General features: G+C 47.4%; 1 protein-coding gene across 1 annotated transcript; it reads left to right on the top strand.

The window, feature by feature from the left end:
* The first annotated feature begins 455 nt into the window (after positions 1–455).
* On the top strand, positions 456–25,978 carry llgl2 (LLGL scribble cell polarity complex component 2). The gene is made up of 26 exons (XM_064323231.1): positions 456–743; positions 7,858–7,965; positions 8,560–8,657; positions 9,386–9,467; positions 10,191–10,306; positions 10,887–11,045; positions 11,819–11,981; positions 12,080–12,212; positions 12,340–12,394; positions 12,683–12,840; positions 13,086–13,291; positions 13,401–13,468; positions 13,581–13,734; positions 13,904–14,008; positions 14,577–14,869; positions 16,021–16,168; positions 16,846–16,993; positions 17,964–18,080; positions 18,204–18,370; positions 20,425–20,689; positions 22,435–22,594; positions 22,731–22,759; positions 23,668–23,715; positions 24,163–24,205; positions 24,296–24,357; positions 24,829–25,978. The coding sequence occupies exons 2-26, from the start codon at positions 7,891–7,893 to the stop codon at positions 24,831–24,833; spliced, it is 3,057 nt and encodes a 1,018-aa protein (XP_064179301.1). The 5' UTR covers positions 456–743; positions 7,858–7,890; the 3' UTR covers positions 24,834–25,978.
* Positions 25,979–27,833: the final 1,855 nt, after the last annotated feature.

The following is a 27,833-nucleotide window of genomic DNA, read 5'->3' as shown; positions in this document are numbered from 1 at the left end:
CCAGTGTATTGTTCTGCTGATATGAAGTAGTGATTGTTTTTTTTTTTTGTTGACATTTTTTTAATTTCAATTCATGAAGACGGACTATTGTGCCAATAATACATTTTCTATTATTCTTTGCTGATTCTCTGATGTTGCCACAGAATACAACAGGTAGGCTACATATGTGGCATTACATGGACTAAATAGATTAAGAAATTGTATTCATTTTTTTAAGAAATTGAATCGAATCGGTTTATTTGTGAAGTTTGCAATAAGTACAAAAACGTGAGACGCAAGTTCTGGGAAATAAATCACTTCCTTCGCGTAAACCCAAGAAGGTTAGGACATTTTCGGCATAAGTAACTTGTGTTTTATTTGTAATATACCGGATTATTGTACTTTGTGACTAACATTGGTTAGAGCCGAAACATTAGCTACCTTATGAATAATTAAAAGAACCTCCCTTCAATGGTAAACAACGTGATCCAGGAAGCGGACTTTGGAGGAGGAGCCGGCCTGTGCGAGTCAGGTTGAGAACTCAACCCGGGTAAGGGCAGCAGGAAATATCGAGGCTGCCATTTAGGAGCGAAACACAAAAACGGATATATATATATAAGGGTGAAAGCGAGTTACTCCCGCAAATATTTTTGGATTCCTGTAGTAATTAGGATACCTTGTGAACGAAGGGCACGTAAAGAAACCTGAAACGGAGAGGGTGGAAACTAAAGTGGACAGCTGGGGCAACGGCCGCTGAGAGTCAGGTGAGTTTGTCGTTGGGCCCGCTGAGGAGTGGCGTCTCCACAGGTGAATGTTTGCTAGCAATATAAACCGAAGATAGAGGAAGGCATCTGTGGCTCTGAATCAAAACAGACAGTAAATGAATGTGACTAGTGAGTTCGCTAAGCAAATTGCTAATATTTTCTTCGATAAGTAGCTGTAGCATAATAAGGTTGCTAACTAGCCACGTTACTTCGCTATCGAGGTGGTAGCGAGCTAGCTAGAAACTCATCTTCAAGAAGGGGATAGCTAACTTGCAAGGAAGAGACTGGTTCTGTGAATAGATATGTAACGTTAGCTACCATTAGGTGACTACATGCCAGTGCATGAGTGTGACAAACGTTGACATGGAATTAAGTTTTGGAATGGCTGGTCAGATAAATGCGCACCCATTCGCGTATGAAATGCTAACGTTTAAAATATCTGGCTATCCAGTTAGCTCTATACTGTTAATTTAGCTATCTGGGGAGATGTCTAGGTGGCGTCAGCCTTCCGACCAAATTCAGTTGAACTAGCTCCTTAACTTAATTGCTCAGGTCAATTTATGTGGACGAAACTTTTACGTTAGCAGCTACTGGATATACGGTGCTAACTTTTGATACGTGGTGCTAACTTTGGCCGGTTTAGTTAGTGGCTTTTGCATAACCTTATGGACGTTAAATTTGATTTTGAAGGCAATACTCTAATCAGCTAAGCTAGCAAACTTTTACGAATGAGGCGTGTCGTTTTGTACAGGTATTTGGAGTCAGTGGCCGCGTTAGGTTTCAGTGTGGTGTGAGCCGAGTAGGGGATGGGGCGGGGGGACTGAGGTGTAAATATCTGCCTCACACCGGTTTGGCTAACTACTATTGTTCTGGACATTACGTTTGTAATGGCCGTTTTACTCAAGGCTTATTGAGTTATTGAGAATTATAAAATTGAATTAATTAAAATCAGCAAAATAATCGTGACGTAATTACTCTAAAAGCACTCTAACTTTGATTTATCTCCCGCACACGCGGAGTCAGGTTGCTGCAATAGTATTTCGTCATCTGTCGGATCGGTATTGTCCCCAGACGGAAGCAGCCTCACTGCTTGTTATATTGTTTCATTTGTAAAGAATTGTATGATGTGGGGGGAAATTCACAGTGATATAAAACAACTTGGCAGGAGTCATTGCCCTTATCCGGATTCTAAAGTTCTACTTCTACGCTCCGTGTCAAGTGTTTCCTGTTATATTTACCTACAATGAATGAAAGTGGGCTAGCCATTTAGTTGTCTGGCAGCACTTGATGTAAAACGGTGGTACACAAAGGCGATCTTACAAAGTATGATGATATAAATTGGAAGGTGGCGGTTGTACATTATGTTTTGGTTTTCCCCCCTTCGTGCAGATGCACCGCTACTTAAGACCCCTAAGCCTGCCGTCGCTCAGCTAGCATATGCGCTGCTTAGTTTTCTCTGATTGCAGGAAGGGGGTGAGCTCGAGGTCTGACATCCTGTGAACCACACCCATTACACTGACAAGATCTTATTTATTTATGTAGTATATTTGCAAGAAAGAAACGTAGCTGACCGCACAGTTCAGCCTATCACTAACGCTACACCAGTAAGCACTTTACTGTGGGGACAGTTTGAATGTTCTGACTCTTTTTCTGTGTGGTCCGTGGTTGGTCGGTTGGTAGCGAGTCAGTTCTCTCGCCCCTTTTTCCCACGGCACGCAGGAACTGCCGCCCTGGGCTGCACATGGCAGATTGTGGTCACTCTCTCATGGAGGACCTGAATTGTGGTCACTCACTCACTCACGGACGACTTTTCAGGGACATTTTGTGGGACGCATACGCAGGTGGTGCCAGCTAAAACGTGTCTGCGGAACTGAGTTGCGCTGTGGGTCTGGACGGTTTCATGCTTGTTTTGTATTGCAGGTATGGACTTAAGTGGAAATGACCATTGTTTGGTCTTTGTTATCTGCATGCTTTTATGTTCAGATGTTCAGTTGTGCATCATCTGGTCTCTGACTCAATATTTGGAAAAGTGTCATGTTCTCACAAAGTTGCAGTGCTATCCCATTAGATGTTAGTTGTTTACACCTCTTCTTTAATCTGCCTGTATTAAAGGCATATTTATAGCAGAGATTATTGTGTGTTAAGTTTCTTCGTAGAACAATATTTTTAATCACAATGTGGAATATTCAAAGTACTTTTACTCATTGTTCTTTCAAGATTTCAAGTTCTTGAAGAAGCTCCAGCTCTCTTTCAGGTATCTTTTCAGTGAAGGAATGAAACCATTTTTTTTAAAGAAGCCTGAACAGTCTGTCTTCCTTGTGTATCTTTGTCTTTTATTCAGGTGGGGGAAGCAGTGGGGGCTAAAGATAGAGATGGGATCTCAGTGCAGAAGGTGCCATGGCAGGCAATGAAATCTCTGGTCACACAGGGAGATTTCAATATGGGTTGACAGTCTACCCCACAGACTGTGCCACACGGTGTCCCCATATTTCCTTAGCAGCAGCCATTTCAGCTCTTTTCCAATTAATCGTTTAGTGACATTGTGCTCAGATATTTCAATAGCTGAATATTTCCTCTCATCACTAAATTATGCTTTACAACTACATGCTAGACAAATCCAAATGTTTAATGTGGCTGGAATGAGTTATCGTATGCTTTCCAAAATCATTTCCATCCGAAAATATGGGTTCTTGCATTGCATTACAGCAGTTGTAATTTTTAATTTGTCACAACGAAAATTATTGGTCTGAAGATAATACAAGTTTTTGTATGTACTCAAAACAAGGTGCTAATGGAAAAAAAGTGAGCTAATGGTGTTTATATGTGTCTGAAGCAAGTGAAAGTCAGAATGGCACAAAATGAGGTGTGTTGCTTTGTGCCTCAGTGGTTGCAGTGAGTGCTTTGGTATCCGTGTTTTGGCTTAACTGATCATGGGTATAGATAGCCAGCCAAGTATTCTCTCCATCAATGTTGTCGGTGCGAAATTAGTACAGTGGTCAGACAGGTTTTCTGTGTGTGACTAAATAAGGGTTTAACTATTTACAGACAAGGTTCCCAGTGTGCTAATACTTGCACATTTTGTTTGTCTTACTTTTAAAATACGTTTTTGGCAATATTTGGAGCTTTTGCTGTCATGAATTGTCAACCACATGGTATCAGTTGCAGAGTCCCTTGGCTTATAGTTTGGATATTTAAAATTCCATGCATATTTTGGATATCTTACAATCTAAAATCTCCCCATGTCGCTTTCTGTTTTGCAGAGGGAGGTTCTAAGGATTTAAAAATGCAATTGGAGTTTGTTATTTGGGGTGGGGGTTCCATGTCTGGACAAGCTAACTTTTTTGAAAGAAAATCTTCTCTTCACATGTTTGCTTAGCAGCGATACTATGCTGAGAATTTGATGACATCACATTTGAGTGACAGAACTTGCTGGGCTGAGACTTGGAGAGGGAACAGAGCTCATACCCATAGTCTGGACTGAAGGGCTGCAGGTCTGAAATCCGGCCTTGATCAATAAATCTGTTGTACTCATTGATGCAAGATACCTTTCAAGTGTTTAAATGTGCTATCGCACTCCTTACCGATTTGTTTTCTTTCTTGTCACTGTTTGCATATTTCCAGAGGTCCCTGTATATTGTCTGCTATAAGAAAATCTATTGAGAATTTTAAAAAATAGATTTAAAAGTATTGCCGTGTGTGCTTTGGTAATTTGCGGATCAAAAGTCACTTCATGCAGTGGGCAGCAAACCAAGGCCTTTGGCCTTTTTGTGCTCGCCGTTCTGAACTGTGACACCTGTGAACATTGAGAGGAAGTTATTGGGGTCTGCAAATGATTCTTACCCACAAGTAACTGCATCAGCACAAATTAGCCTACACAAAGCCACACAAAGGTAAGGCGCTCCTTACATCGCTTATTTGCCAACATAAGTCTATCAGTTTGCTCAGCTGGAGGTACTGTGAACACTGGCTATTTCTTGTTTTCAGTGCATCACTGTTTTCCAGAATGGTTCAGAATGATCAGTCCTCATGAGGTGTGTGAGGCAGCCTTTGTGATTTCCTCCTTTTTTGGAGGAAGTTAGGCTCTGGATAATCATTGTGCGGAGGGTCCGACATCTTTAAACCTCACTTTTTTAAATTATGCTCAAGAATAGGGATACAACAGAAGCATTGGACCAGCGGTCTCAGCATTTGCAATTAATTTCCTTCCATAAAGGCCCTTTAAATGGATATTACTACTGTTAAGTGAACAATGCAGGACAGAATACCCCTAAAAATCGAAAAGTGTGACATGGATGATGAATTAAAATTTTTTGCTGAATTACAAATTTTGCTGAAATACAAATTTTGCTGACTGTGGATGGTGCTGTATTGTAGAAGCCTTTTTAGATTGAATGATCACATTGGAGTTTGTGTGTGTTTTATCTGGCCTGCCAGTCCTTAGATATTCCCTTCTCGGGATGCATGCTGGTACCTCTGTCCCTTGAGGTGGTGCTTTCTTCTTTACTGCACAAGCAAGTTTTCTGTTTGGGGAAAACAGTCCTGTTAACATGCATCAATGTTTGTGGAGCAAAGGTTTGGAGACTGCAGCTTTCCCAGCTCTGGGCCATCGAGTAGGATTGATCAACAGTTATATTTATAACATGAGACAAGCAAAAGATATAGTCCTCCCCTGTTGGCAGTTAGCTTGTCCACCAGACCACTACCTGTGAGGACCTGGACTTGTGTAATCTGTGGTGCTGTGGTAACAATTTATTCCACTGTCTATTATAGCCGGCACGAGGAAGAAAGCATGACTGTCCTTGGAGCTTGCACTGACGGAACATTCATGGCACCGGTGACTAAAACAGGCAGTGGTAACCCTGAGAGCAATACTAATATGAGAAATATGCGCTGGTCTAGTCATGGAGGATTGGGTTGGGAAGCTGTGACAGTCACACTGTGAGTAATACCAGACAGAAGGCCCAGGAGTCAGGATCACTCAGACACGGCCTGGCATGCATGTGCACTCTTATTGATTTCTGAGATAAGAGTGCTTTCATCATGCACCGTGTGATCTATCAGTGCTATTGACTGGATTCAGAACTCTTTATTTAAAATGGATTATGACAAGCAGGACAATTTGAAAAGTGGATTTTATTGTATGTGTGCGTTCAGATTGCTGTTGCGTGCTATTTTGTAATAAAGTTTTGCATGCTGAAAATCAAGGCTTAATTGCTGAACCATTTCTCATAGAACCTAGGCTACTACTTTGGTTACAATTTTAAAAGGGGAAAACTATACGTCAGCTTAGTGTATAACCCTCATGTGCTGTGGTAGAATCTCATGTCATTCCATTCTGTTGATATCTTGGCTGCGACTGGTGGAAAGGCAGAATTTTTGTATGATTTTTTCTGGGCATATTTCATTGAACATGAAGACCCAGGGGTATTTCACGAAGCAGGATTACTGAGTTAGCTGGATTACTTTGCTGAGTAAAACCCTGAACAGCTCTTTTTACCTAAGTCTATGTTTGGGATTTGGGATGATTCTGGGTTTTACTCAGTGCAGTTATCATTTAAAACCCAGAATCCTCCCAGATCTGCAAATCTGCAATCCTCCTTCGTGAAACAGCCCAGTACTGGTGTTCAAGTCCCTATATAGCCTAAGTGCTTGGTGATTTAACTTCTGCATCAATTATAAACCAGCAGGGAAGAAGGTAGCCTATCTATCGAGATGATTTGATGTAACAGTTGTGTAAGTTTGTACAAACAATTACAGGTTTGTTCAAAATACTGGAAAAATCTGTTTTTCAAGTAAGAATGGTCCCTTCTACAAAAGAAAGCTCTGACATTGTTGGGTGGCAACACCTAATTTTATTCATTGGATGATATGGGAGTATGACATTTCAGACCCGTGTCTGTATCTTAGTGAAAGAATGTATATGGTAGGCTACTTCACGTCTGTTTTTAGTCCACGGCTTCCCAGAAAGGTATCTTCTGTTATACAGACCTTAATGGCTCACATTACAGTGTTCTTCTGCGCTGTTCAGTGCCACTTCTATCCCTGCTATGACTTGGCTTATTATCTGCTGTCAAGTTCCATCATGAAGGAAAGGGTAAATAATAGTTAGGGCTTATATTTGTGGTGACAACATTTTTGCTAAATGGTAGTATTACATAGTATTACTGTTGCTATGTATTTGTGAAAAACAAATATGTTGAACAGGAGCAGCTCTTTATCCATGTGGTTTGTGTTTATGATGACCTTCTTGAAGACGAACCAAAAATAAAACCAGTAGATCACTTGCTCAGATAGGCTATATCAGATAAATCGGAAATACACCTTCCGACCAGCGCGTGAATGTGATAGCTAATTAATGGAAAATATGGTGTAGTGGAGTGAATGGGAGGGGGGGCGGTGGCGGGTGGTTGGAATGCTAACCTTACACTGCAGTGTGCACTTAACGTTCTCATTTTTTCCCTCTTTTAATAATACAAATAATAACCACACTTGTGCCCCAGAAATACCCTCAGGCAGAATCAAGTAGAAGATCAGAGCCCTATCTAGCCTATAGGTTGCCAACAGTGCAGAAGGTTTTTTTATTGTTTTTGTTTTTTGAGGAAGTGATCTTCGTGTTTAGGCTAGCCATGAAAGCCGGCCAGGAGCCGACTTCTCCCTCCCCATTTCCCCCTGAACTGGCCGTTTGTGCGACAGGTGTTTTCATCAGCTGCTATTTGCGCTGGGGAGAGGTGGGGGGGGGGGTGCAGCTCGGCTTGCTGGGGGAGCAGAACAATGGACACTTCAGTGAGAGCCTGTTGTGTCCTTTGACCTGCTCATGTTTAAGAAGAGTGGACACAGGAGGGAGGGGACATGGGGGAGAGGGGGAGGGGATAGAAGCCAACAAAAAAAGGCCCAGTCCAGGAATTCTTTTTGGGGGCCGTCTCTCAATACGCACCAACCTGCGCTACATTCTTTCATCGCCTTTTCCCTTTTTTTTCCAGCCCCTGCGCTGCGGCGTTTCGGTGAAACCCCGGTGTGATGTAATGCTGTGCCTCTGTTAATGTCTGATGCCAGGCAGCCTAATGTAGGGCGTTTGTTTGCTGTAAGCGGTACCTGTTCCCCGTCCCTGTCCCAGGCAGCAGAGCGGGAGCAGGCTTGGTGAGGGAGGATGAAGAGGTTCCGGCGACATGGGCACGAGTCGCAGCGGGACAGGCTAAAGCAGGAGCTCTACCAGTTCAACAAGGTCAGGTTCTGAGCGCCGCGCCGGCCCGTCCCGCTTACCCACGCTGCCTCACTGCCTCCGCCAGCACGGAGAGGCACGCCAGCGCGTAGAGTCTCGCCGCGCAGAACCTGTCCAACCGACACACGCGTACACGTGTTCCACCGTGCGCTTGCTGTTCTTTGGAAAACGGAAGTAGCCAGCGTGGGTATGGGGCTCTTTCTCGTAAGCGTTAGTCAGTGGATTACGCTGTGGGTGTGTTTACAGACATTTGTTGTGAAAACCCAGGGAAGACAGAGGTGACATTGTGAGGCTGTTTTGCTCTTCTCATGGAAAAATGACAGCTGATAACAGTGGTACCACCTCGATGATCATGACGTATAAAACGCCAACTTGGCATCAACAAAGACAAACGTGTTTACTTGGCTTAAATTTCAAACATTGTCAACTTAAAAAAAAGCATATTTAGAGCGGTTTGTGTGTTGATATTTTCATGCAACTTTCTTCACTTTTCAGAGGAAGCAAGTTTTCCTATTAGATGTTGTTAAAATGAGTCTTTATGACGTGTGGTTTTTTATAAAAAAGGCATTGTGTTAATGAGAGTTCCTCTGTGTGCAGACTGTGGAACATGGATTCCCCCACCAGCCCAGTGCTCTGGGTTACAGCCCTACCCTGCAGCTCCTGGCCATCGGTACTCGTTCCGGCGCTATCAAACTGTATCCTTCACACACAGGCCCACCCAGCTGCCCCGGGGAATGTGTCTATCTGTTCACTGTGATAGAATCTGCTTTCTGCGGTACCGCTACTCCTGTAGGGAGTGCCACATGTAGCCTGAACGGATGTGTTGCACTGTTACAGAGCACACGGCTGCTGGACTGTGTGCGTGAGTCTGTGTGCGCGCGTGTGTGCGCTCTTGTGTGTGTGTTTATGTGTGTGTTTTCCCAGGGTGTTTTGCAATTCCCCTCTGTGGTGGATACTGTGCTCAACTGTGGCAGAACCAGTCTGCATACCTGTTTCAGTGACAAAAGAAAACCCATTATCTACAGATATTGTATACCCATACACTCTTATGTACACTGTTTATGTAACGCATGAAGACACTGATACACCTGACATCTGTCACTGTCACTCTGGCCTGAAATGTCTGAATATCTGATGAATATCTGTCTGTACTATATAAAATGTGTCAAAAGAGAAGAGGGAGGCCTTCTGTTTCAGCAGAAGCTTCTGAACGAAACTCTCAGTCGCAGCCAGAAAGTGCCCATATTCCCAGCAGTCCCTTAGCTCTGCCCCTGTCACGTCTGTGTCTTATGACCTGGCGTTTCCCAGCCTGGGAGACGGTGCAGATGACTCAGTCCCGGAGCGTGACTGAGAGGGTGTGTGCGTACGCGTGTGTGTTTGGGAGCGTGGGCGTGGTCCGAGTTTTCCTCAGCTTTGCCGTCAGGTACGGGGCTCCGGGAGTGGAGTTCATGGGCCTCCACGACGAGAACGCCACAGTCACTCAGGTGCACTTCCTCCCACATCAGGTGAGCGCACGGCCCTCTAACTGCAAGCTCACACTAGCCCAGATTCCACTGCCGCTCTTATCACTGGGGCATCATCTCCAGGAATACCTCCGCCTGGGCGAGGAGAGGTATTCGTGAGATACGATCTCTCAGACAGAAAAGCATGTCCACTGAACACAGGAGTTCCACAGAACAGCCACCATACGTTTTTTAATCAGTTTTCAGTTTTCATTTCAAGATCAATTAATTAGTGAGGTAATGTTTGAGTTAGGGGAAAGAAGTTGGGATCTGTCAGACTGTTGATTGCTAAAATGGCCTGTAGCTACAGCTGAAATGAATGCTGGCCGTGCCATGGAACATTCCAGACATCACCAGCTTTATTACATCGGACGTCCCTATCTGCCTGTAATTTATAAACTTAATTAACTGGCTGTCAGCATCACCGGCAGAACGATTTTCAATATAATGAATAATTAAAGAACTGAGGGATTGTATAAATTGCGAACACTTCCACTCAGATGGAAAAAGTCACTTTAGGCTGCCTAACTGACCCGGCACCACTCCACAGTATTAAGGGGTACAGGTTGCTGGGGAGGAAAAGGCTTAGAAATGCGGCCTCTGGGAAGATGACCCATATGGGTTTGCAGGTAGGTGCTTATTTTTAGACTTCCAGTAAGATTTGTTTCTCTGTTGAGGAGTCTGACCGGCTGGTCTGTGTACTTGTCCTTCTCTCCTGCGTGACAGCTTGAGATGGTGACTCTGCTGGATGATAACAGTCTGCACATGTGGACGCTGCGGGCACACCAGGGCGTGTCCGAGCTGCTGGAGATCGGCCGCTTCACACTGACCGGCCCGCCAGGGTGGGTCATTACCACTGACACGCAGCCTTAACGCACACTGACACTGCTCTGCGACAATGAACACACTGACTGTGCCTGAGACTATCACTGCTCTCTTTTTCTTTTAGATGCGCACACATACACACACACACACACACTCTCTCTCTCTCTCTCTCTCTTAGACGCGCACACATGCATCCACACACACACACACTCTCTCTCTCTCTCTCTCTCTCTTAGATGCGCACAGATGCATGCACACACACACACACTCTCTCTCTCTCTCTCTCTCTCTCTCTCTCTTAGATGCGCACAGATGCACAAACACAAACACACACACACACTCTCTCTCTCTCAGACGCACACACACACACACAGGAATACACCCACTCAGCGAGAGGAAAGACAGATGCAGAGCTGCTGTATAGTCAGTGCACATTGACCCAGTGTTCTGACAGTCAGCAGGATGGGCATTGATGTTCACACATTTGCTTCTGCAGCCCCATTGCTCTCGCATCGTAAACACTTGATGGTATCTCTGTTCACATGGAGTCGTAAAAGGCACGAAGAGTGAATGTGTGAGTCTCTGTCCCTGTGCCAGCGCCCCCCCGAGTGTGACGCGGGTAACTGCAGTGCTGGCGCACTCGTCCGGGGAGCTGCTCCTCCTGGGCACGGAGGGAGGCCACGTGTTCGTGGTGGAGGTGCCCGGCTTCAGGGAGCTGGAGGAGCGCAATATCAGCGTGGAGGAGGTGCAGAACAGGTGTGTGCCTGACTGGGGCCCCGCTCACACACATGGACGTTTGCACACACACACACACACACACTCTCTCTCTCCCTCACACTGGCACGCACGCATGCGCATGCCTTGAAGCCACAAAGGCTAAAAGCAGTGGTCACTCAGTATGGAATGGCACAATTAGCTATTGAAATGAATGCTCCCCATCACTCAGTTCTGTTCAGTACAGTTTAATCGCCTTCTATTGACCGGTCTGAAATTGGGGCCAAATCGCTAATGTGACCTTCAGCTTTGTAAGCTTTTCCATTAAATTTCATTGCTGTGATTTAAAAAAATGATGCACAATGCAGAAATAATGGCACACATTGATCTTTAACTGTAATTGCAATACCGCTGTCACTGTCATTTTCACCCCCGCACAGAATGACAGATGTTAATGAATGTGTTAATGCTAATGCTAATTAAACGGATCACCCCTAGCGCTGATTTCCTAGCTTCACTGGGCTGGAAATGTCAAATCCCTATTTACTGAGAGTGTGAACCTACTGAACAGGGAGCAGCCATCAGTTCAGCTCTAAGCATGTTACCTGTTACTCACACAGAGACGATACAAGCCTGGGAATAAACTTACAAATTAATTTGAATGGCTTTAAGTATATATAGCTGGCTATATACACATTTTCTCAAACACTTTTTACCATTTAAAAAAATCTGGTGCCTCCTTTTATGGCCCTTTGAGCCCTCTGCATCCCTCCCCTCCCTGGCGTCCTACACTGTCGTGTCGTCCCCCTCTGCAGTGTCCCAGAAGACTACGTGGGCCGCAGGAACCTGGAGAGCGTGGAGGCCCTGCAGGAGAACCCGCTGAACCCGCGGCAGGTGGTGCTGGGGTACGGCCGCGGCCTCATGGTGCTGTGGGACCTGGACGGCAAGCGCGCCGTGCAGCTCCTCCAGGGCACGCAGGTAGGCCTCGGGCGTGGCCGCGGGCGTGGGGCGGAGCGGGTGAGGCGGCCCTGACTAGGCAGCGCCGGTAAAGCGTGCGCTCTGTGTCCCCCTCGCAGCAGCTGGAGAGCGTGTGGTGGATGCCGGACGGAGGCCAGATCATCAGCTCTCACAGCGACGGCGGCTTCTGCCGCTGGACGGTGACCGGGAAGGGCTCGCTGCAGGAGCCCGACGAGCAGGACACGCCCTACGGTGAGAGGCCCGCCCCGCCCTGCGCTCTCGGACCTCGTGTGACCGGGCACAGTGCATTCTGGGGGACGAGGGGAAGCTGTTACAGGACAGCCTGCTGACTGACCGGTGCTCTGTCTCCTCCTCTCAGGCTCCTTCCCCTGCAAAGCCATCTCTAAGATCGTGCAGCTGCCCAACGCAGAAGGGTGAGTATGCAGGAGACTGTGCCCTTCAGGCCCCTGCCCTGTGTGAGCGTCTGCAGTGTCGTTCACCCTCAGAGCCCTCCTGTGACTCACCTGGCCTCTAATGATTAACTCCTGTTTGTGTGGGAGAAATGTTTGATCCTTTCCTGTTTTCCACATCCTGTACTTCATGCCCTGTTTATAGTTTTCCTCATTCATCCATTTTCTTTCCGTGTTCACCCTGCCTGTGTTATTCTGTGCAGTTTATGTTCTCTCTCTCTGTCTCTCACTGCCTGTGATTCCCCTCTTCAGGCCCCCGTTCCTGGTCTTCAGCGGTGGGATGCCCCGCGCCAGCTATGGGGACAGGCACTGCATCTCCATCATCCACGGCAAGACCCACGTAGCGCTGGACTTCACCTCCCGCATCATCGACTTCTTCATCATCACAGACGAGAAGCACAGAGGTGAGCTGAGAAGCACTGCCCTTTACTGCGCAAGACTATAAACTCAACAGTCTTATACTACACACACTCTCCCCCACACAGACACCACAACGTCTTGCATCACACCACACACACACACTACCAACCAACACAACACACAAACGTTGGCTGCTCACACATACTCAACACATCACGCACACCACAAGACAAACATCGCCACATACTCAAACGCCTCATGCCCCCGACGCAGACACCGCGTGACGGCCCCCCCGCATGCCCGCTGGTGGTGCTGGTGGAGGAGGAGCTGGTGGTGGTGGACCTGCTGACGGACGGCTGGCCGGTGATCCAGACGCCCTACCTGGTGCCGCTGCACTGCTCGGCCATCACCTGCTCCCACCACGTCTCCTGCATCCCCCTCAAGCTGTGGGAGCGGGTGCTGGCGGCCGGGGCGCTGCAGAGCACACACTACTCAGGCAGGGTGCGTGGCCAGTAGAGATGCGCAGGGCTCTGAGCATGTGTGGTACAGTACGGGTTAGGGGGCCCTGCTTCCAGGGGAATCACGTGTGCGTTTCGCTGTCCCCCTGCAGCTCTGGCCCGTGAATGGAGGGCAGAACCTGGCTCCAGACCCCCCTCAGAGGGACCTGCTGCTCACAGGGTGAGTGCGCGTCCGCTGCTCTTAAGAGCATCATTAGGACCGACCCGCTGTCTGTCATTCCCCCGCCTGCTCCGCCAACCCCGCGCCTGTGTGTCCCGCCCCTAAAAAACAGGCACGAGGACGGGACGGTGCGCTTCTGGGACGCCTCGGGGGTGTGCCTGTACCCCATGTACAAGCTGGGCACGGCGGGGGTCTTCCACACCGACGCCGACTTCAACGACAACATGAACCAGGGCGCCGACGGGGAGTGGCCGCCGTTCCGGAAGGTGCGAGCAGAACGCGCTCGTCCCACACGCTCTAACCCCCCTTCTCCCGCGTGTCAGGACGGCAGGGCGCGCACACGCAGTACAGCCCGTCTGTGTCTGCTCCCTCTGATCCGCTCCCTGTGATTCAGGCTTCACGAGGGAGCCATGTAAACCTGTCGCTCTCCAACAGGTGGGGAACTTCGACCCCTACAGCGACGACCCTCGCCTGGGCATCCAGAAGATCCACCTGTGCAAGTACAGCGGCTACCTGGCCGTGGCCGGCACGGCAGGGCAGGTGAGTACGGAGGCAGCCGCTCCCCTTTCCCGGCCACCAGGCCTTTATTTTATTTATTTCACCGCGTTAGCGGTCTGCAACCCAACGCCACGCGATTAAAACTTCCTCCTAATGAAGGGACCGCTATTAAACGTGATCCCTGCCTCTTTCCGAACGCGGGATTGTTTGGGAACGTATCTGATTTCTTCTGAGTCGCAGCCATTAAATAATTATGTGGAGGAGAGACGAGGCTGTATTTCTCAAATTGAGCAGACATTGGTAGAAACCTGGTGGCGAGTAACGTGGGAGTGCGGGGGTGTTATCGTCTTCGCTTCATTCCTAGATCAAAGAGATGGCCGTTACAGCAATCACCTCAACCGAGCGGTTGCCTTACCATCCCAAACTGTATAAGTGCTGTGATTGGTTGGAGTAATGTGGGCGATAGCGAAAGGATATCTTACAATCCGATTGGCTTGACTAGACTCAGAGGGGAAAATAAAGCAATAATGAGACCGTAACCCCCCCACACGAGGGCCGCCGCGGCTGCTGTGTTGAGCCCCCGTGGACAGAGCGCTCTCCCCTCTGTCAGATCCTGATGATGGAGCTGAACGACGAGCCGGCCGAGCAGGTGGTGGAGGCCTCGCTGGTGGACCTGCTGCAGGGCCAGGAGGGCTTCCGCTGGAAGGGCCACGCCCGGCTGGAGGTGCGGGAGGAGCCGGTCACCTTCCCGCCCGGCTTCCAGCCCTTCGCCCTGGTGCAGTGCCAGCCCCCCGCCGTGGTGACGGCCCTCTCCCTGCACTCCGAGTGGAAGCTGGTGGCCTTCGGCACCAGCCACGGCTTCGGCCTGTACGACTACCTGCAGAGGAGCCCCGTGCTGGTCCGGTGAGCGCCGCCGGGGTCAGGGTGCCGGCGTTTAGTGTAGCGGTGTCGCGGTGTCACACTCCCACGGCGTATGATCTGACTGTTACTGCAGCGTTAGCATTTAAAAAAAAAAACGATTAAAACACATCTCTGTCTTTTTAACGGCCAAATAGGCTATGCTTTACTTTTTGCTGCTTCTGTAACGGGTGAACTGTTTTTATTTGGTTCATTAAGTAACTATTTTGTAAACTATGCATTTATTTGCCTTATATTGTCATTTTGAGGAGTGTAAAACAGGTCGCGCTTAGGTGCTAATTTTCCGCTAGCACGTCTATGGGGTTTTCCATTATTTTTTTCAGCACTCAGCTAATTGCTACTTAAGCAACAATTACGCTAACTGCATGCACTGTTCATCGCCTGATTCCTTGGTACACCTGTTTGAAAACAGCTGTTGACTTGCTGCAGTTCAGTGTAATTGTCGCACAATCTAACCAGCTAATGAGCGCCATTTGCTTACAAATGATTCCTTTTGTTCTTTTTCTAAGTCACAACTACCCAATGTTCACAGAACATCTCAACAGCAAACAAGTGTAAGGGAATATAACTGATAGGGTTGTCATTATAATCATTATAACCCTGCCAGGGTTGCCATTATAATACATTTTTCTTTCAGTTTCTTTCAGTTTTCAGCACTGTGTGTTTTGTGAATGGCCTTGATACCCTACAGTGATACCCTATAACCGTGGTCTTTTTGGACTCATTCTTATCATTCTGTGAAAATGTCACACCGTGACACCCCTAGTTCCCTAGTTTACAGAAGGTGTGTGTGTGTGTGTGTGTGTGAGTGGGTGTTGAGTACAGCATCATTGTAAAGGTGTGGAGCAGGTGTAAAGTTGAGTACAGCGTCATTGTAAAGGTGTGGAGCAGGTGTAAAGTATGATTAAAAGCAGAAGGTAAGTGTGAGTGTGTGAGTGAGTGTGTGTGTGTGTGTGTGAGTGGGTGTTGAGTACAGCGTCATTGTAAAGGTGTGGAGCAGGTGTAAAGTTGAGTACAGCGTCATTGTAAAGGTGTGGAGCAGGTGTAAAGTTGAGTACAGCATCATTGTAAAGGTGTGGAGCAGGTGTAAAGTGTGATGAAAAGCAGAAGGTGAGTGTGTGCGGTGTGTGGTGCAGGTGCACGCTGAACCCCAGTGACCAGCTGGCCATGGAGGGCCCTCTGTCCCGTGTGAAGTCCATTAAGAAGTCCCTGCGCCAGTCCTTCCGCCGGATCCGCCGCAGCCGCGTGTCCATGCGCAAGCAGCACGCCAACAACGCAGCCAAGGTCCGGCTCAGCCCTCTCTCCCTCCTCCTGCTCCCTCTCTCCCTCTTCCTGCTCCCTCTCTTCCTCTGGCCCTCTCTCACTCCTGCTCCCTCTATTCCTCTGTCACTCTCTCACTCCTGCTCCCTCTCTCCCTCTGTCCCTCCTTCTCCCTCTATTCCTCTGTCACTGTCTCCCTCCTGCTCCCTCTCTCCCTCCTCCTGCTCCCTCTCTTCCTCTGTCACTCTCTCACTCCTGCTCCCTCTCTTCCTCTGTCCCTCCTCCTCCCTCTCTTCCTCTGTCACTGTCTCCCTCCTGCTCCCTTTCTACCTCTGTCCCTCCTCCTCCCTCTATTCCTCTGTCACTGTCTCCCTCCTGCTCCCTCTCTTCCTCTGTCCCTCCTCCTCCCTCTCTTCCTCTGTCACTGTCTCCCTCCTGCTCCCTCTCCACCTCTGTCTGTCTCCCTGTTCCTCTGACCTTCTATCTCTCACTCTGTCTCTCTCTTGCCATCTCCCCGTCCCTCTCTCAATCTGTACTTTCCAAGTCTCTCTGCCCTGTGACTCTTCCTTCGATCGCCTCACTCATTTATTCCCCAACTGCACCTCCATTGTCTCGCTCCCACTCCCCTGCTGTCCTCTGAGACACTGGACTGTCCCTTCCTGAGGCGTGTGCTCTTTCTCTGTGTCTGCTCCCCTGTGCAGCTGCAGGAGCTGAACGCGAGGCTGGAGGCGGAGCTGCAGGAGATGGAGCTGGCTCCGGTGCAGAGGAAGATCGAGGCGCGCTCCTCAGACGACTCCTTCACCGGCCTGGTCCGCACACTCTACTTCGCCGACTCCTTCCTCAGCGACGGCAAGTGCACTTCACGGCAGCCGAGCGTGCTTTAAACAAGCTCTCCTCCAGATATCCCCCAAAAAAGCACCTACAACAGCCTGTCTCCTCTCTTATGTTCCTGACACAATTCAAGGAGCTCAGTATTAGAGCTCAGAGGTGAATTGTGGAACTTGTACCTTCGCCTAATCTCCCCTGTTTAGGACTTTGGCCGCTATATTAACCACTCTGTGCTAAATCAGGTGAGAGGGGAGGGGAGAGGAGGTATGTTATGTGCTGTTAGTCCAGGTGCTTTCCAAGGCTCTACAGTGTTTCCATCGATGTGAAAATCGATGTGTTCTAACTGCAAAAACGATTTAGTCACATCTACTAATTGGATTAGTGTGCTCCTAAATTTTTCAACTTGGGAGCACATTTGCTTCTTGGAGAAAATATTAGCATAGAGCCCTGTTTCCTGAAACGTTCTGCCTCAGTAACGAGTCACAGTATCTTATAGGATATGCCTTTTATTTGGCTACTGTTGACCACATTTCCCTGAAATGTGTTTAGAAAGTGTTCCCAATACACAATACAAAATGCATTGCAGAGTATAATTTAATAATGTCCGAGGCAGATTCTTACCTGCAGTGTAAAATGACAAATCCCTTTGTACTGCATGCCTTCTGTGACCTTTTTCAGAAGGCAGTGTGCCAGTATATGAAATAAATACTCGTCCTCACTCGAGAGATTGCATCTTGCCCTACAAAATGGGGTCAATTTGTTGTGGCGCTGAGAAAAGCACAGTAAATCTATGGACGGAACACAGCACTTAATGCCTGACTCGTACACGGCCATTCCATTCCGTCCACTTTGTGCTTTTTAAAGGAGCTAATATAAATGAAGAATGTCAGGAATGCGCACTCAGGGCGAATTGTCTGAACCCTTTGCAGTTTAATTGGTTAATGTGCACAGCACTTACGCTCACTTATGATTTCTCCTCCTCCTCCTCCAGCCGCCCACAGCACTCCTTCGCTTTGGGCGGGCACCAATGGCGGCAGCGTCTTCGCCTACATCCTCCGCATCCCCCCCGTGGAGCGCAGGACCGAGGATCCCGTCACAGCCCACCCCGGTGAGCCTGTGCTGCACTTGCATAGCAATATACATGACCACAGTGATCCTGTGGGCCTCTCTTCGGTTCAGTCCTTTCTGTCTCCGCTCCTCCTCCTCATCGCTCTCTTCCTCACCGTAACAGCGAAGGAGATCCAGCTGATGCACCGCGCGCCGGTGGTGGGGCTGGTGGTGCTGGACGGGCACGGTGCCCCTCTGCCGGAGCCCCTGGAGGTGGCCCACGACCTGTCCCGCAGCCCCGACATGCAGGGCTCGCACCACCTGCTGGTCGTCTCGGAGGAGCAGTTCAAGGTCTGGCCTCCTGTTCTGACTCACTCAGGACCTGTCTGTCAGGCCTGCTGGTGGTTGTTCATGTGTGTGTGTGTGTGTGCGTGCGTGTGCGCTTTCCTACCCAACACTGCTCTGGAGCTGGAGCATTCAAAGCCATGTTTGGTCAAGGTTTAGTTCTTGAGCTGCTTTGTATTGAAGAAGAAGAAAAAGAATGATTTCATTTCTTTTTCTGACTTGCTCACATTGGTGGAATTATGAATTGGGAGAGTGCCCTTGCCATAGTTTGCAAATGAAACGCACACACAGTCAAATCAGTTCCACAAATAATCTTTCTCTCACTCGGTATATTTCTGGTTGTTGGTTTAAGAAATTGCATGAAGGAATTTGAAAGAACTTGTATTTGGGAAACATGTGGGCTCAAGGTGCACTCAGCTCACTTGCGTTCATGTTGTATCAGTGTTGGAAAAGTGTAACTTTATGTCATGAAAGTCATCTTAACTCGTATAACATTCTGGAATGCAATCAAGAACACTAATCACTGGGCAGCTACAGCCTGACAGTGCTGTACAAGCTGCTGTGGAGTTACTTAAAATGTATGTTCTTGCTTTAGACCTCAAACCCCTGCAAATCTCCTATGCTTGCCTTTGCAAAGCCCAGCTAGTCATCAGAAACATCTCTAAATGTCAAAAACAATAATAATTATAATTCTTCATTGCGCTTAACTTGTGTGAGCCAGTACAAAAACATGTGCTAAAACGGACATAAAAAATGCAGAAAGCAAACTGCTGACTTCCCTAATGCTAGCACTGCTGTTGCCTGCATGAGTCCAGCTTCTTTAGGGGACTCTGCTGATTCAAGTCTCAGAATATAATACCCTGGAAATAGATTCTGATGCACAAATATTTTATTAAATTGATCTTTGCTTGGATTAAATAGTTTCCAGGATTTTCGGAGGAGAACTCTGCTTTGGGATTTAGAAAAGTGCAAGGTATCAGAATAAATGAGCAGGATGTACTTGTCACAGCCCATTTTTAGAAGAAAACGACCAAAGCGCTGTAGTTCTGAAAAGTGCTGAAAACCACCAAAGTGCGAAGTATTTCAGCCAGAAAATGCACGGTTATCTTACAATCGAACCGAAAACCGTGCATGTAAACATAGGGCTGTCAAGCAAGTGTGGAAATAAAGGTGAGAATTCTGGTGAACGGAGTTTTTCTGGCTGAAATACTTTGCACTTTGGTGGTTTTCAGCACTTTTCAGAACTACAGCGCTTTGGTCGTTTTCTTCTAAAAATGTTATCATGTTATCACACGTTATCATTCTGGGCGTTTAGCAAACACTCTAATGCAATACTGTTCTCACGACTAGAAAGGCTGTGTCCTACCTGGGAATCGAATCTGCAGCCTTTCAGTTGCAAAGCCAGTTCCTTAACCGGACAGAGCACTTATACTCACAGTAATGGCATCATTTATTCCAGCTTGAGTGATGACAGGCGCAGTGATTAACACACTGGCTAACCAAGCGTGTTCAGTGTCTTCTGTAGCACTGTTGTCAGTTTGTTATGTGTTGTGGCATCGGGTTGAGAATGAGCAGTTTTAACGCAGGGAAAGTGTTGTTGTTGAATGGGTACATGGTAGGGCTTGCCCGTGGTTCCTGCACTCTTCACAGTCCAGTGGCTGAAATGCTGTTGAACATCATCTGTAAACATTGCCAGAGATAGAGAGCTGCTGTGCATGATGCTGCACTCCACACTCTGTTTCCTCTACAAAACTGCTGAGTGCCAAACCATACATCTGCTGCCCTGGCTCCTGCATTTCCACCTGCAGTTGTCTTTGAAAACCCTGCATTTCAATGCTTCATTTGCAGTAGATCACACCTAACCCTGAACTGAAGTGAGTGGATATGTTTTTCCGTATGACTGCATCCCTATGATAATGCGGCGCGTGTCCTTGCAGGGCTGTGGGCCTGTGTATGTAAATGCATTGAGCCGTAGAGGCATTGTAATGCCGGGGATGGCTTTACAGAGCGGTGAGTTAAAACCCCGCTCACTCTCTCTCTCTCTCTCTCTCTCTCTGCAGCTGTTCACGCTGCCCAAGGTGAGCGCCAAGATGAAGCTGAAGCTGACGGCGATGGAGGGCTCGCGCGTGCGGCGGGTGGGCGTGGCCTGGTTCGGCAGCAGCCGGGTGGAGGAGTACGGGGAGAGCGGGCTGGTGGTGCTGACCAATCAGGGCGACCTGAACGTGCTGTCGCTGCCCGGCATCAAGATGCAGGTGCAGTACCCCTGCATCCGGCGCGAGGACGTCAGCGGCATCGCCTCCTGCGTCTTCACCAAGCACGGCCAAGGTGACCGCGCAGCGCAGCGCACACACACACACACACACACACACACACACACACACGTGTCCTCATACACACACACACACACACACACACACGTGTCCTCATACACACACTCCCACACACACACACACGTGTCCTCTTACACACACTCCCACACACACACGTGTCCTCTTACACACACTCCCACACACACACACACACACACAAGTGTCCTCATACACACACTCCCACACACACACAGTGTCCTCATACACACACTCCCACACACACACGTGTCCTCATACACACACTCCCACACACACACGTGTCCTCATACACACACTCCCACACACACACGTGTCCTCATACACACACTCCCACACACACACGTGTCCTCATACACACACTCCCACACACACACGTGTCCTCATACACACACACACGTGTCCTCATACTCACACTTCCTCATACACACGTGTCCCCATACGCACACTTCCACATACACACACGTGTCCTCATACACACACTCCCACACACACACACGTGTCCTCTTACACACACTCCCACACACACACACATGTCCTCATACACACACTCCCACACACACACACGTGTCCTCTTACACACACTCCCACACACACACACGTGTCCTCTTACACACACTCCCACACACACACATGTGTCCTCATACACACACTCCCACACACACGTGTCCTCATACACACACTCCCACATACACACGTGTCCTCATACACACACTCCCACACACACGTGTCCTCATACACACGCGTCCACCTACACACACTTCCACATACACATGCGTCCGCATACTCACACTTCCACATACACACGTGTCCCCATACGCACACTTCCACATGCACACACATGTGCATACACGCACATCTGCATACACACGTCTGCATACACGCACATCCACACACACACGCGTCTGTATACACGCACATCCGCATACACACGTGTCCACATACACCATACACACACGTCTGCAATCACACGTGTCCGCATACACACACGTCTGCACGTCCACATACACACGTGTCCGCACACACACACACACACGCGTCTGTATACACGCACACACACACACACACGCGTCTGTATACACGCACATCCACATACACACGTGTCCGCACACACACACACACACGCGTCTGTATACACGCACATCCACATACACACGTGTCCGCACACACACACACACACGCGTCTGTATACACGCACACACACACACACACACACACGCGTCTGTATACACGCACATCCACATACACACGCGTCTGTATACACGCACATCCGCATACACACGTGTCCGCATACACCATACACACACGTCTGCAATCACACGTGTCCGCATACGCGCACATCCACATACACACGTGTCCGCATACACCATACATACACGTCTGTATACACGCACATCCACATACACACGTGTCCGCATACACCATACACACGCGTCTGCATACACACGTGTCCGCATACACACACGTCCGCATACACGCACATCCGCATACACACGTGTCCGCATACACGCACATCCGCATACACACGTGTCCGCATACACACGCGTCTGCATACATGCACACAGACAGACCGCAGGTGGCGCCCCACACAGAAAGGCAGTTCTGGGCCTTACACTGACCCTGGCAGACTGCAGAGCCCTCCCTCAGCGTGTGTGTACACGTCTTATCTCCGCATGGCCCCGCCCCCTCACACTCCCCGACCCTCACTCTCCCGTCCTCCCGCAGGGTTCTACCTGATCTCCCCGTCTGAGTTTGAGCGCTTCTCCCTGTCCGCCCGCTGGCTGGTGGAGCCCAGGTGCCTGGTGGAGGTGCCCCCTCGCCCCTCCGCCTCCGCCCGCGGTCCCCTGCCCCGGTCGGAGCCCGACGGGGTGCCCACGGAACGCAGGTGAGCCCAGGGGCGCTGATCCGTGCCCGAGCCAAAATACCGCAGGCCTCCTGCAGCCTGTTTTACTGTCGCTCTGTCGGAATGGCTCATAATGGTATCCCATGTATAATGTTTTTTTTTTTTTTTTGCTTTCCAGCGGTCACAAGAGTGCCGGTGGAGGTGGTGGTGAGACTTTTTAAATACCTGTTACCACAAATAAACAGAATGTGTGTACTAAAAATCGTGCTTGCATGTGTAAATGTGAAGAGAGAACCCGATCAAAAATCAAACTTGTATTTGTCCTGTAAAACAGCCCAAATCCTTTCTCTCGTGCTGAAAAGAAGGCCTTGTTTCCCAGTGTCACCGCATCATAGCAGCGTAGCCATAGGTGGAGGGCTAGTTTATAGGACTTGGGTGTTCCCGGTCAGTAGCCTGACTATGCTGGCTGGCACCTTTGTCCTAGAATGGCTCTGAAGTTTGTAAGGTTTTGCTCTTATGAAAAAATAATTCTTGGGTGGGCATTTTCAGTAATTACAGCTCAGTAATTGCAGTAAAGTTAATCATTTAAAAAAAGAGATCTTTTTGAACAATATGAATGTTCTCTCAAGCATTTAGTTGTTGATTTCATGAGATGGCTGTAACTGTTGTTCTGTGAAATGGCTCACAAGCAAATTGGAACTAATTAATATACATCACAGACATTACAAATTATTATGCATGATCATGTTCAGTATGATGGGTACTTTGAGTAATTTTATGAGTAAACACTTATACTGAATGGAACATTTGAATTATCAGCTTGAGAAAGTATGCATCAGGCACTCTTGCTCTTCTTCTCTGACCTGATATGGATGTGTAATTTTATTTTTGCTGCTGATTTAGATTAGAATTTTCATGTTGGTGAACTACAACTCCCAGTACATTACACATGCGATCCTGGGATTGGTCCATGGCGATTACTCATTCCTGTGATTTGAGAGAAAGGATCCAAATGTTTCATAGTTGTGTATTTTTGATGGGGTGCTCTTTTCAGCTGTCATTTTTGAAGCTTTCAGCAGCCTTGCTAGTTTGACTGACCTGTGTGTACATTTCAGAGAGCTCTGCCAGACGAGTAATGGAGCATGCTTTGCTGAATGACGAGCGTGAGTTCAGTACAGACCAACATCGGCCATTTTAGCTCCCGAGGGTTTAGATTAAATGTGTTTGTTTTTCTAGTTTTTTTTTTTTTTCATATAGCATGAAGCGTAAATGTTACTGAGTGATAGTGATGTGACTACTGTAGTACTAAAAGAGACTTGCACTTCCTGTTTTGGTTTGCTTTTTTCCATTATTAACTGTGAGAGTCCATTCATGCCATGCCATAAAACCAGTCCCTGCACGCTGTGACCAGCTGCAATGGCTTTCTAACTGCTGAGACCGTTTGTGTATGCCTGCAAAATGTCCATCCTTCCTTGTCTGCGGCAACTGAAATTTCTGAGAAAAATGTCTGTTTACAAATTGTATTTGTAAGTTGATTTGATAAAATAATAATAATAATAATAATGATAAATAATTGAATAAATCTCAATCAAGGATATGTTCTCTCACAGAGGTGCTCCAGGAGATCCAGAAATCTCTAGAAGGAGATCAGATGTGAGTAAATATTTTCGGGGGGCTCTCCTGGTGTTTTCCACGCAAGCTCACCTGTGGTTTTGGCTGACGGGGCGCGTGTATGTCTTGCAGGACGTACCTGGAGAATAATATGAAGGGCTTGTCGGCAGGAGGCATGGTGATGAGCAACGGAGGTGAGAGTCCTGCGGTTGTGGGGGATGGGCTGCCGCTAGCGCCATCTATCTGCCGTTTAACCAGTGCTGGCTAATGCTGTTGCTGGCGTGTGTCTGTCCATCATTTAAACCAGTGAAGGCTAATGCTGCTGCTAGCGCCACCTGTCCAGCATTTAAACCAGCGAAGGCTAATGCTGCTGCTAGCGCCATCTGTCCAGCATTTAAACCAGTGAAGGCTAATGCGGCTGCTAGCGCCATCTGTCCAGCATTTAAACCAGTGAAGGCTAATGCGGCTGCTAGCGCCATCTGTCCAGCATTTAAACCAGTGAAGGCTAATGCGGCTGCCGGCGCCAGCTGTCCAGCATTTAAACCAGTGAAGGCTAATGCTGCTGCTAGCGTGCATCTGTGTGATCCAGCCCTCTGTAACTGCGCTGAAGGCTGCTCCCCACAGTCACTACCCCTAAGTGTTGTCTTCCCACTGTAATCTTGCAGAATGAGCCGCCCATTGCTGTGCCTGAAAGACCCTGGGATCTGCCAGCAACGCCAACGACACTATTATTAGCACCACTACTGAACCCTTACCCTGCTCCGGGAGGGGGCCTCGCTGACTCATTGCTACTGTACTGGGAGGAGGGGGAGAGGGACGACCGCCTGTGCCTCTGCCAACCGCTGTACCTCTGCCTGCCTTCCATAGCCACCCTGCTGTTTGCCCTCCCGCGACCTTCGACCCCCTCGCTCCTGATCCCCACCAGCAGGGTCCAGTTTGCACATCATGAACCCTCCACCCCTGTCTTCTGTTTTTAGAGACAGGAAAACGGGGTCATTGAGGAATGTTATTATTTTTTTCTAAAGGGGAGCACCTACTTCAATGATTAGTTTATTATAATTTTTTTTATTCTGCAGTGCGTTTGATTTGACCTGTGTAATTTCTCTGAAGACTAGTCCTTTTGATTTTAAATGCCAAATCCAAGATGACTGGCTTAACAAGGGAAAAGAAGAGAATGCAGGGGCATATTTTCATTTAGCAAAAGAACAATGCTGAAATAAGCATGATGTGCTTAAGTGTGAAGAAATACGGGGTTGAATATGAAGCGTATTAGAAATGAATTTCAAAGTGTACACATGAGAAACTACTTACAAACCACTTGTGTAAAACTCTGGGCAGTATTCACAAAGCATTAGTTTTCCATTCCAGAGCCTTTACTGTCCTTGCAAGTGCACCTGTGGTTCAGTAGTGCAGTCAATAGATCTTAAGTCTTTGAGGTACTTTTCTACTGTGTAGCATATTTTTTGACTTTCTATGGGAACAACTTTCTACTGGGTTTTTTTTAATGTAAACAATGGACAATGTAATTTAGGAATGTAATTTTTAAATATTGTAGTCAAATGTTTAATATATATGTATATTAAAATTGTTCCTGTTTTTATGGATGGATAATTTTAAGGGGGGTTGGCTGCTATATTCTAATGACAAGGAAATATTTTGGTACTGTTTCTTGAAATGCTGGGTATTTTTTAGCATTTTTTTTTTTCGTTTAGATTATATTTTTGTAGCGAATCAACGAGTATGAGAACCCTAATTGTGACATGTAACTTCACACTACAGTACATCCTGCTGCAAGAGTAAACCTTTTCACAAAAATGCAGTCTTTGTCTCATTATTTCAGTGTGTGATGAGTGATGCATTGTTATAATAGTACTATATCAGCGGTCAACGTAATGTAGCTATTTCACAATCATTAATTAAACAACAACCTGGCTACACAAATGTGATGGTGCTAACTGATCTTGCACTGGACAGTGAGGTTTGTTGGACCCGATTGTCCCTGGAGAATAAGGGGCATTAGAAGATGGAAGATGTTTTTTATTTTTTTATTTTGGACTAGTACCATGCTGTTGAATGTTGTCTGACAGCTGGTCTGCATGAAAGGATGGTTTGTTTTGGTGTTTTCCTGTTAAGCTCAAGGAGTGATCACCCGTACAAGAACAGCATTAGATATGAATGTGTGTATTAGCTTCTGCTTTGTACTTTATTTCACATTGATGTACAATTGGTTGCCTTTACATTTTGCCCCAAGTTGTTTTGTCTGGGATTTATGCCGGATGAATTGCAGAAAGAAGTGGACAAAGGTGGGATCAGTTGTCATACATGCACAGCCAAGAGTGCGGTCATCCATTATTGAGAGTCGCTTTGTCCACTAATTGACTGGGCACAATCGTTCTGCCGAAATGTGACCCCAGGGAAGAGTCTCTTTCAAAGGCGGCTGGGTCTGCGGCGCTGCTCGGTGGTGTCCGGCTCTAACTGGTCGCTCTGACGTTAGTTGGGCAGGTAAATGAAGGGACGAGAGCTGTCACACTTAACCATGACCCATTCCCTTTGACAAAGCCATTGCAAGTTTAGGTTTTGATTGGCATTTAAAGTGCACCACAATTTCTAAACTGTTCCTGCTTTGGTTGTTTTTATTATTTTGTAACTTTCTATGCATCCTTAAAGCAGAATAAATTCCGTATTGTTTTCTCTCTGCTCGTTGGTTCCTTATGAGCAAATGGTAACCGCAATCTAAAACTTAAGATGTGAATCAGAGCTATTAAGTATTGTTATTTTGTCAGAATGATAGTTAAAATTCTTAATCAATTTCATTGAATGTGTTGTGCTGAAATAATTATGCAGCTTTCTTCAACTTTATCAAGGGTGTTAATAATTTATGAGAGCAACGTACAAATTAATTGTGAATTATTAATTGATATAGATTTAATGACAATCCACAACCTACAAACAAATACATAGTGCTCCCGTTAACATAATGACTTTCAGATGTTCTTGGCAACAAACAAACCCTAATTGTTTTCATCTATTGTAGTATAATCTTACAAGTTCACTAACTTATAAGACTATACAGCATTATGTCTGTTCTAATATAGCATGCATGTTATAGCAGAAGACAATGAAATTATTAGCCAAGTATATCTGAAGGGAAGGCTGGAGATATTGGAAAGCTGAACATTTCCAAAAAGAACTAATTGGGCTTAGTGAGAAGAAAGTCCCTTAGAGGCAGAACTTGCTTTCAATGCTGTGTTCTGACAAAGGTCCTCTCTCTCCCTCTCTACCTCCTCTTAACCGATCCCTCCCCTTTACACCTCTTGATCCTTCCCTCCTTCTTTCTTTCTTCGCCCTCCATCTCTCTCTCATGTATCATCACCTATTGTCAATCTTTCCTCATACCTTCTCACCTTTCCAGCCCCTGTTCACCAGCTGCCAATATGAATGGCACCATAAGCCAACGGCTCATCGAGCACAGCTGAATAATTCATAGGCAGCCCTCAATGTGTGTGTACGTGTGTACGCGTATCGTATTGTGTTGGTATGTGTCTCCAGTTGTGCCTGCCTGCCTGCATGATTGTGTTTGTGACCTTAGCTCCCAGTGTTTTTCAGTAACAACCACTGCTCAGGCACAGGCAGAAACAGTGCACCCTCCCAGAACCTCTGCCATGAGGCC

This window comes from Anguilla rostrata, chromosome 2 (genome assembly GCF_018555375.3).
Source record: "Anguilla rostrata isolate EN2019 chromosome 2, ASM1855537v3, whole genome shotgun sequence".
Taxonomy (NCBI): domain Eukaryota; kingdom Metazoa; phylum Chordata; class Actinopteri; order Anguilliformes; family Anguillidae; genus Anguilla; species Anguilla rostrata.
This window is presented reverse-complemented; position numbering and strand designations above follow the sequence as displayed.

Coding starts and splice junctions, on each gene's coding strand:
- llgl2 (XM_064323231.1), top strand. CDS start 7,891: ATGAAGAGGTTCCGGCGACATGGGCACGAGTCGCAGCGGGACAGGCTA. Junction 10,307..10,886: donor ACACTGACCGGCCCGCCAGG/GTGGGTCATTAC, acceptor TCCCTGTGCCAG/CGCCCCCCCGAGTGTGACGC. Junction 24,206..24,295: donor TCTCTAGAAGGAGATCAGAT/GTGAGTAAATAT, acceptor TATGTCTTGCAG/GACGTACCTGGAGAATAATA.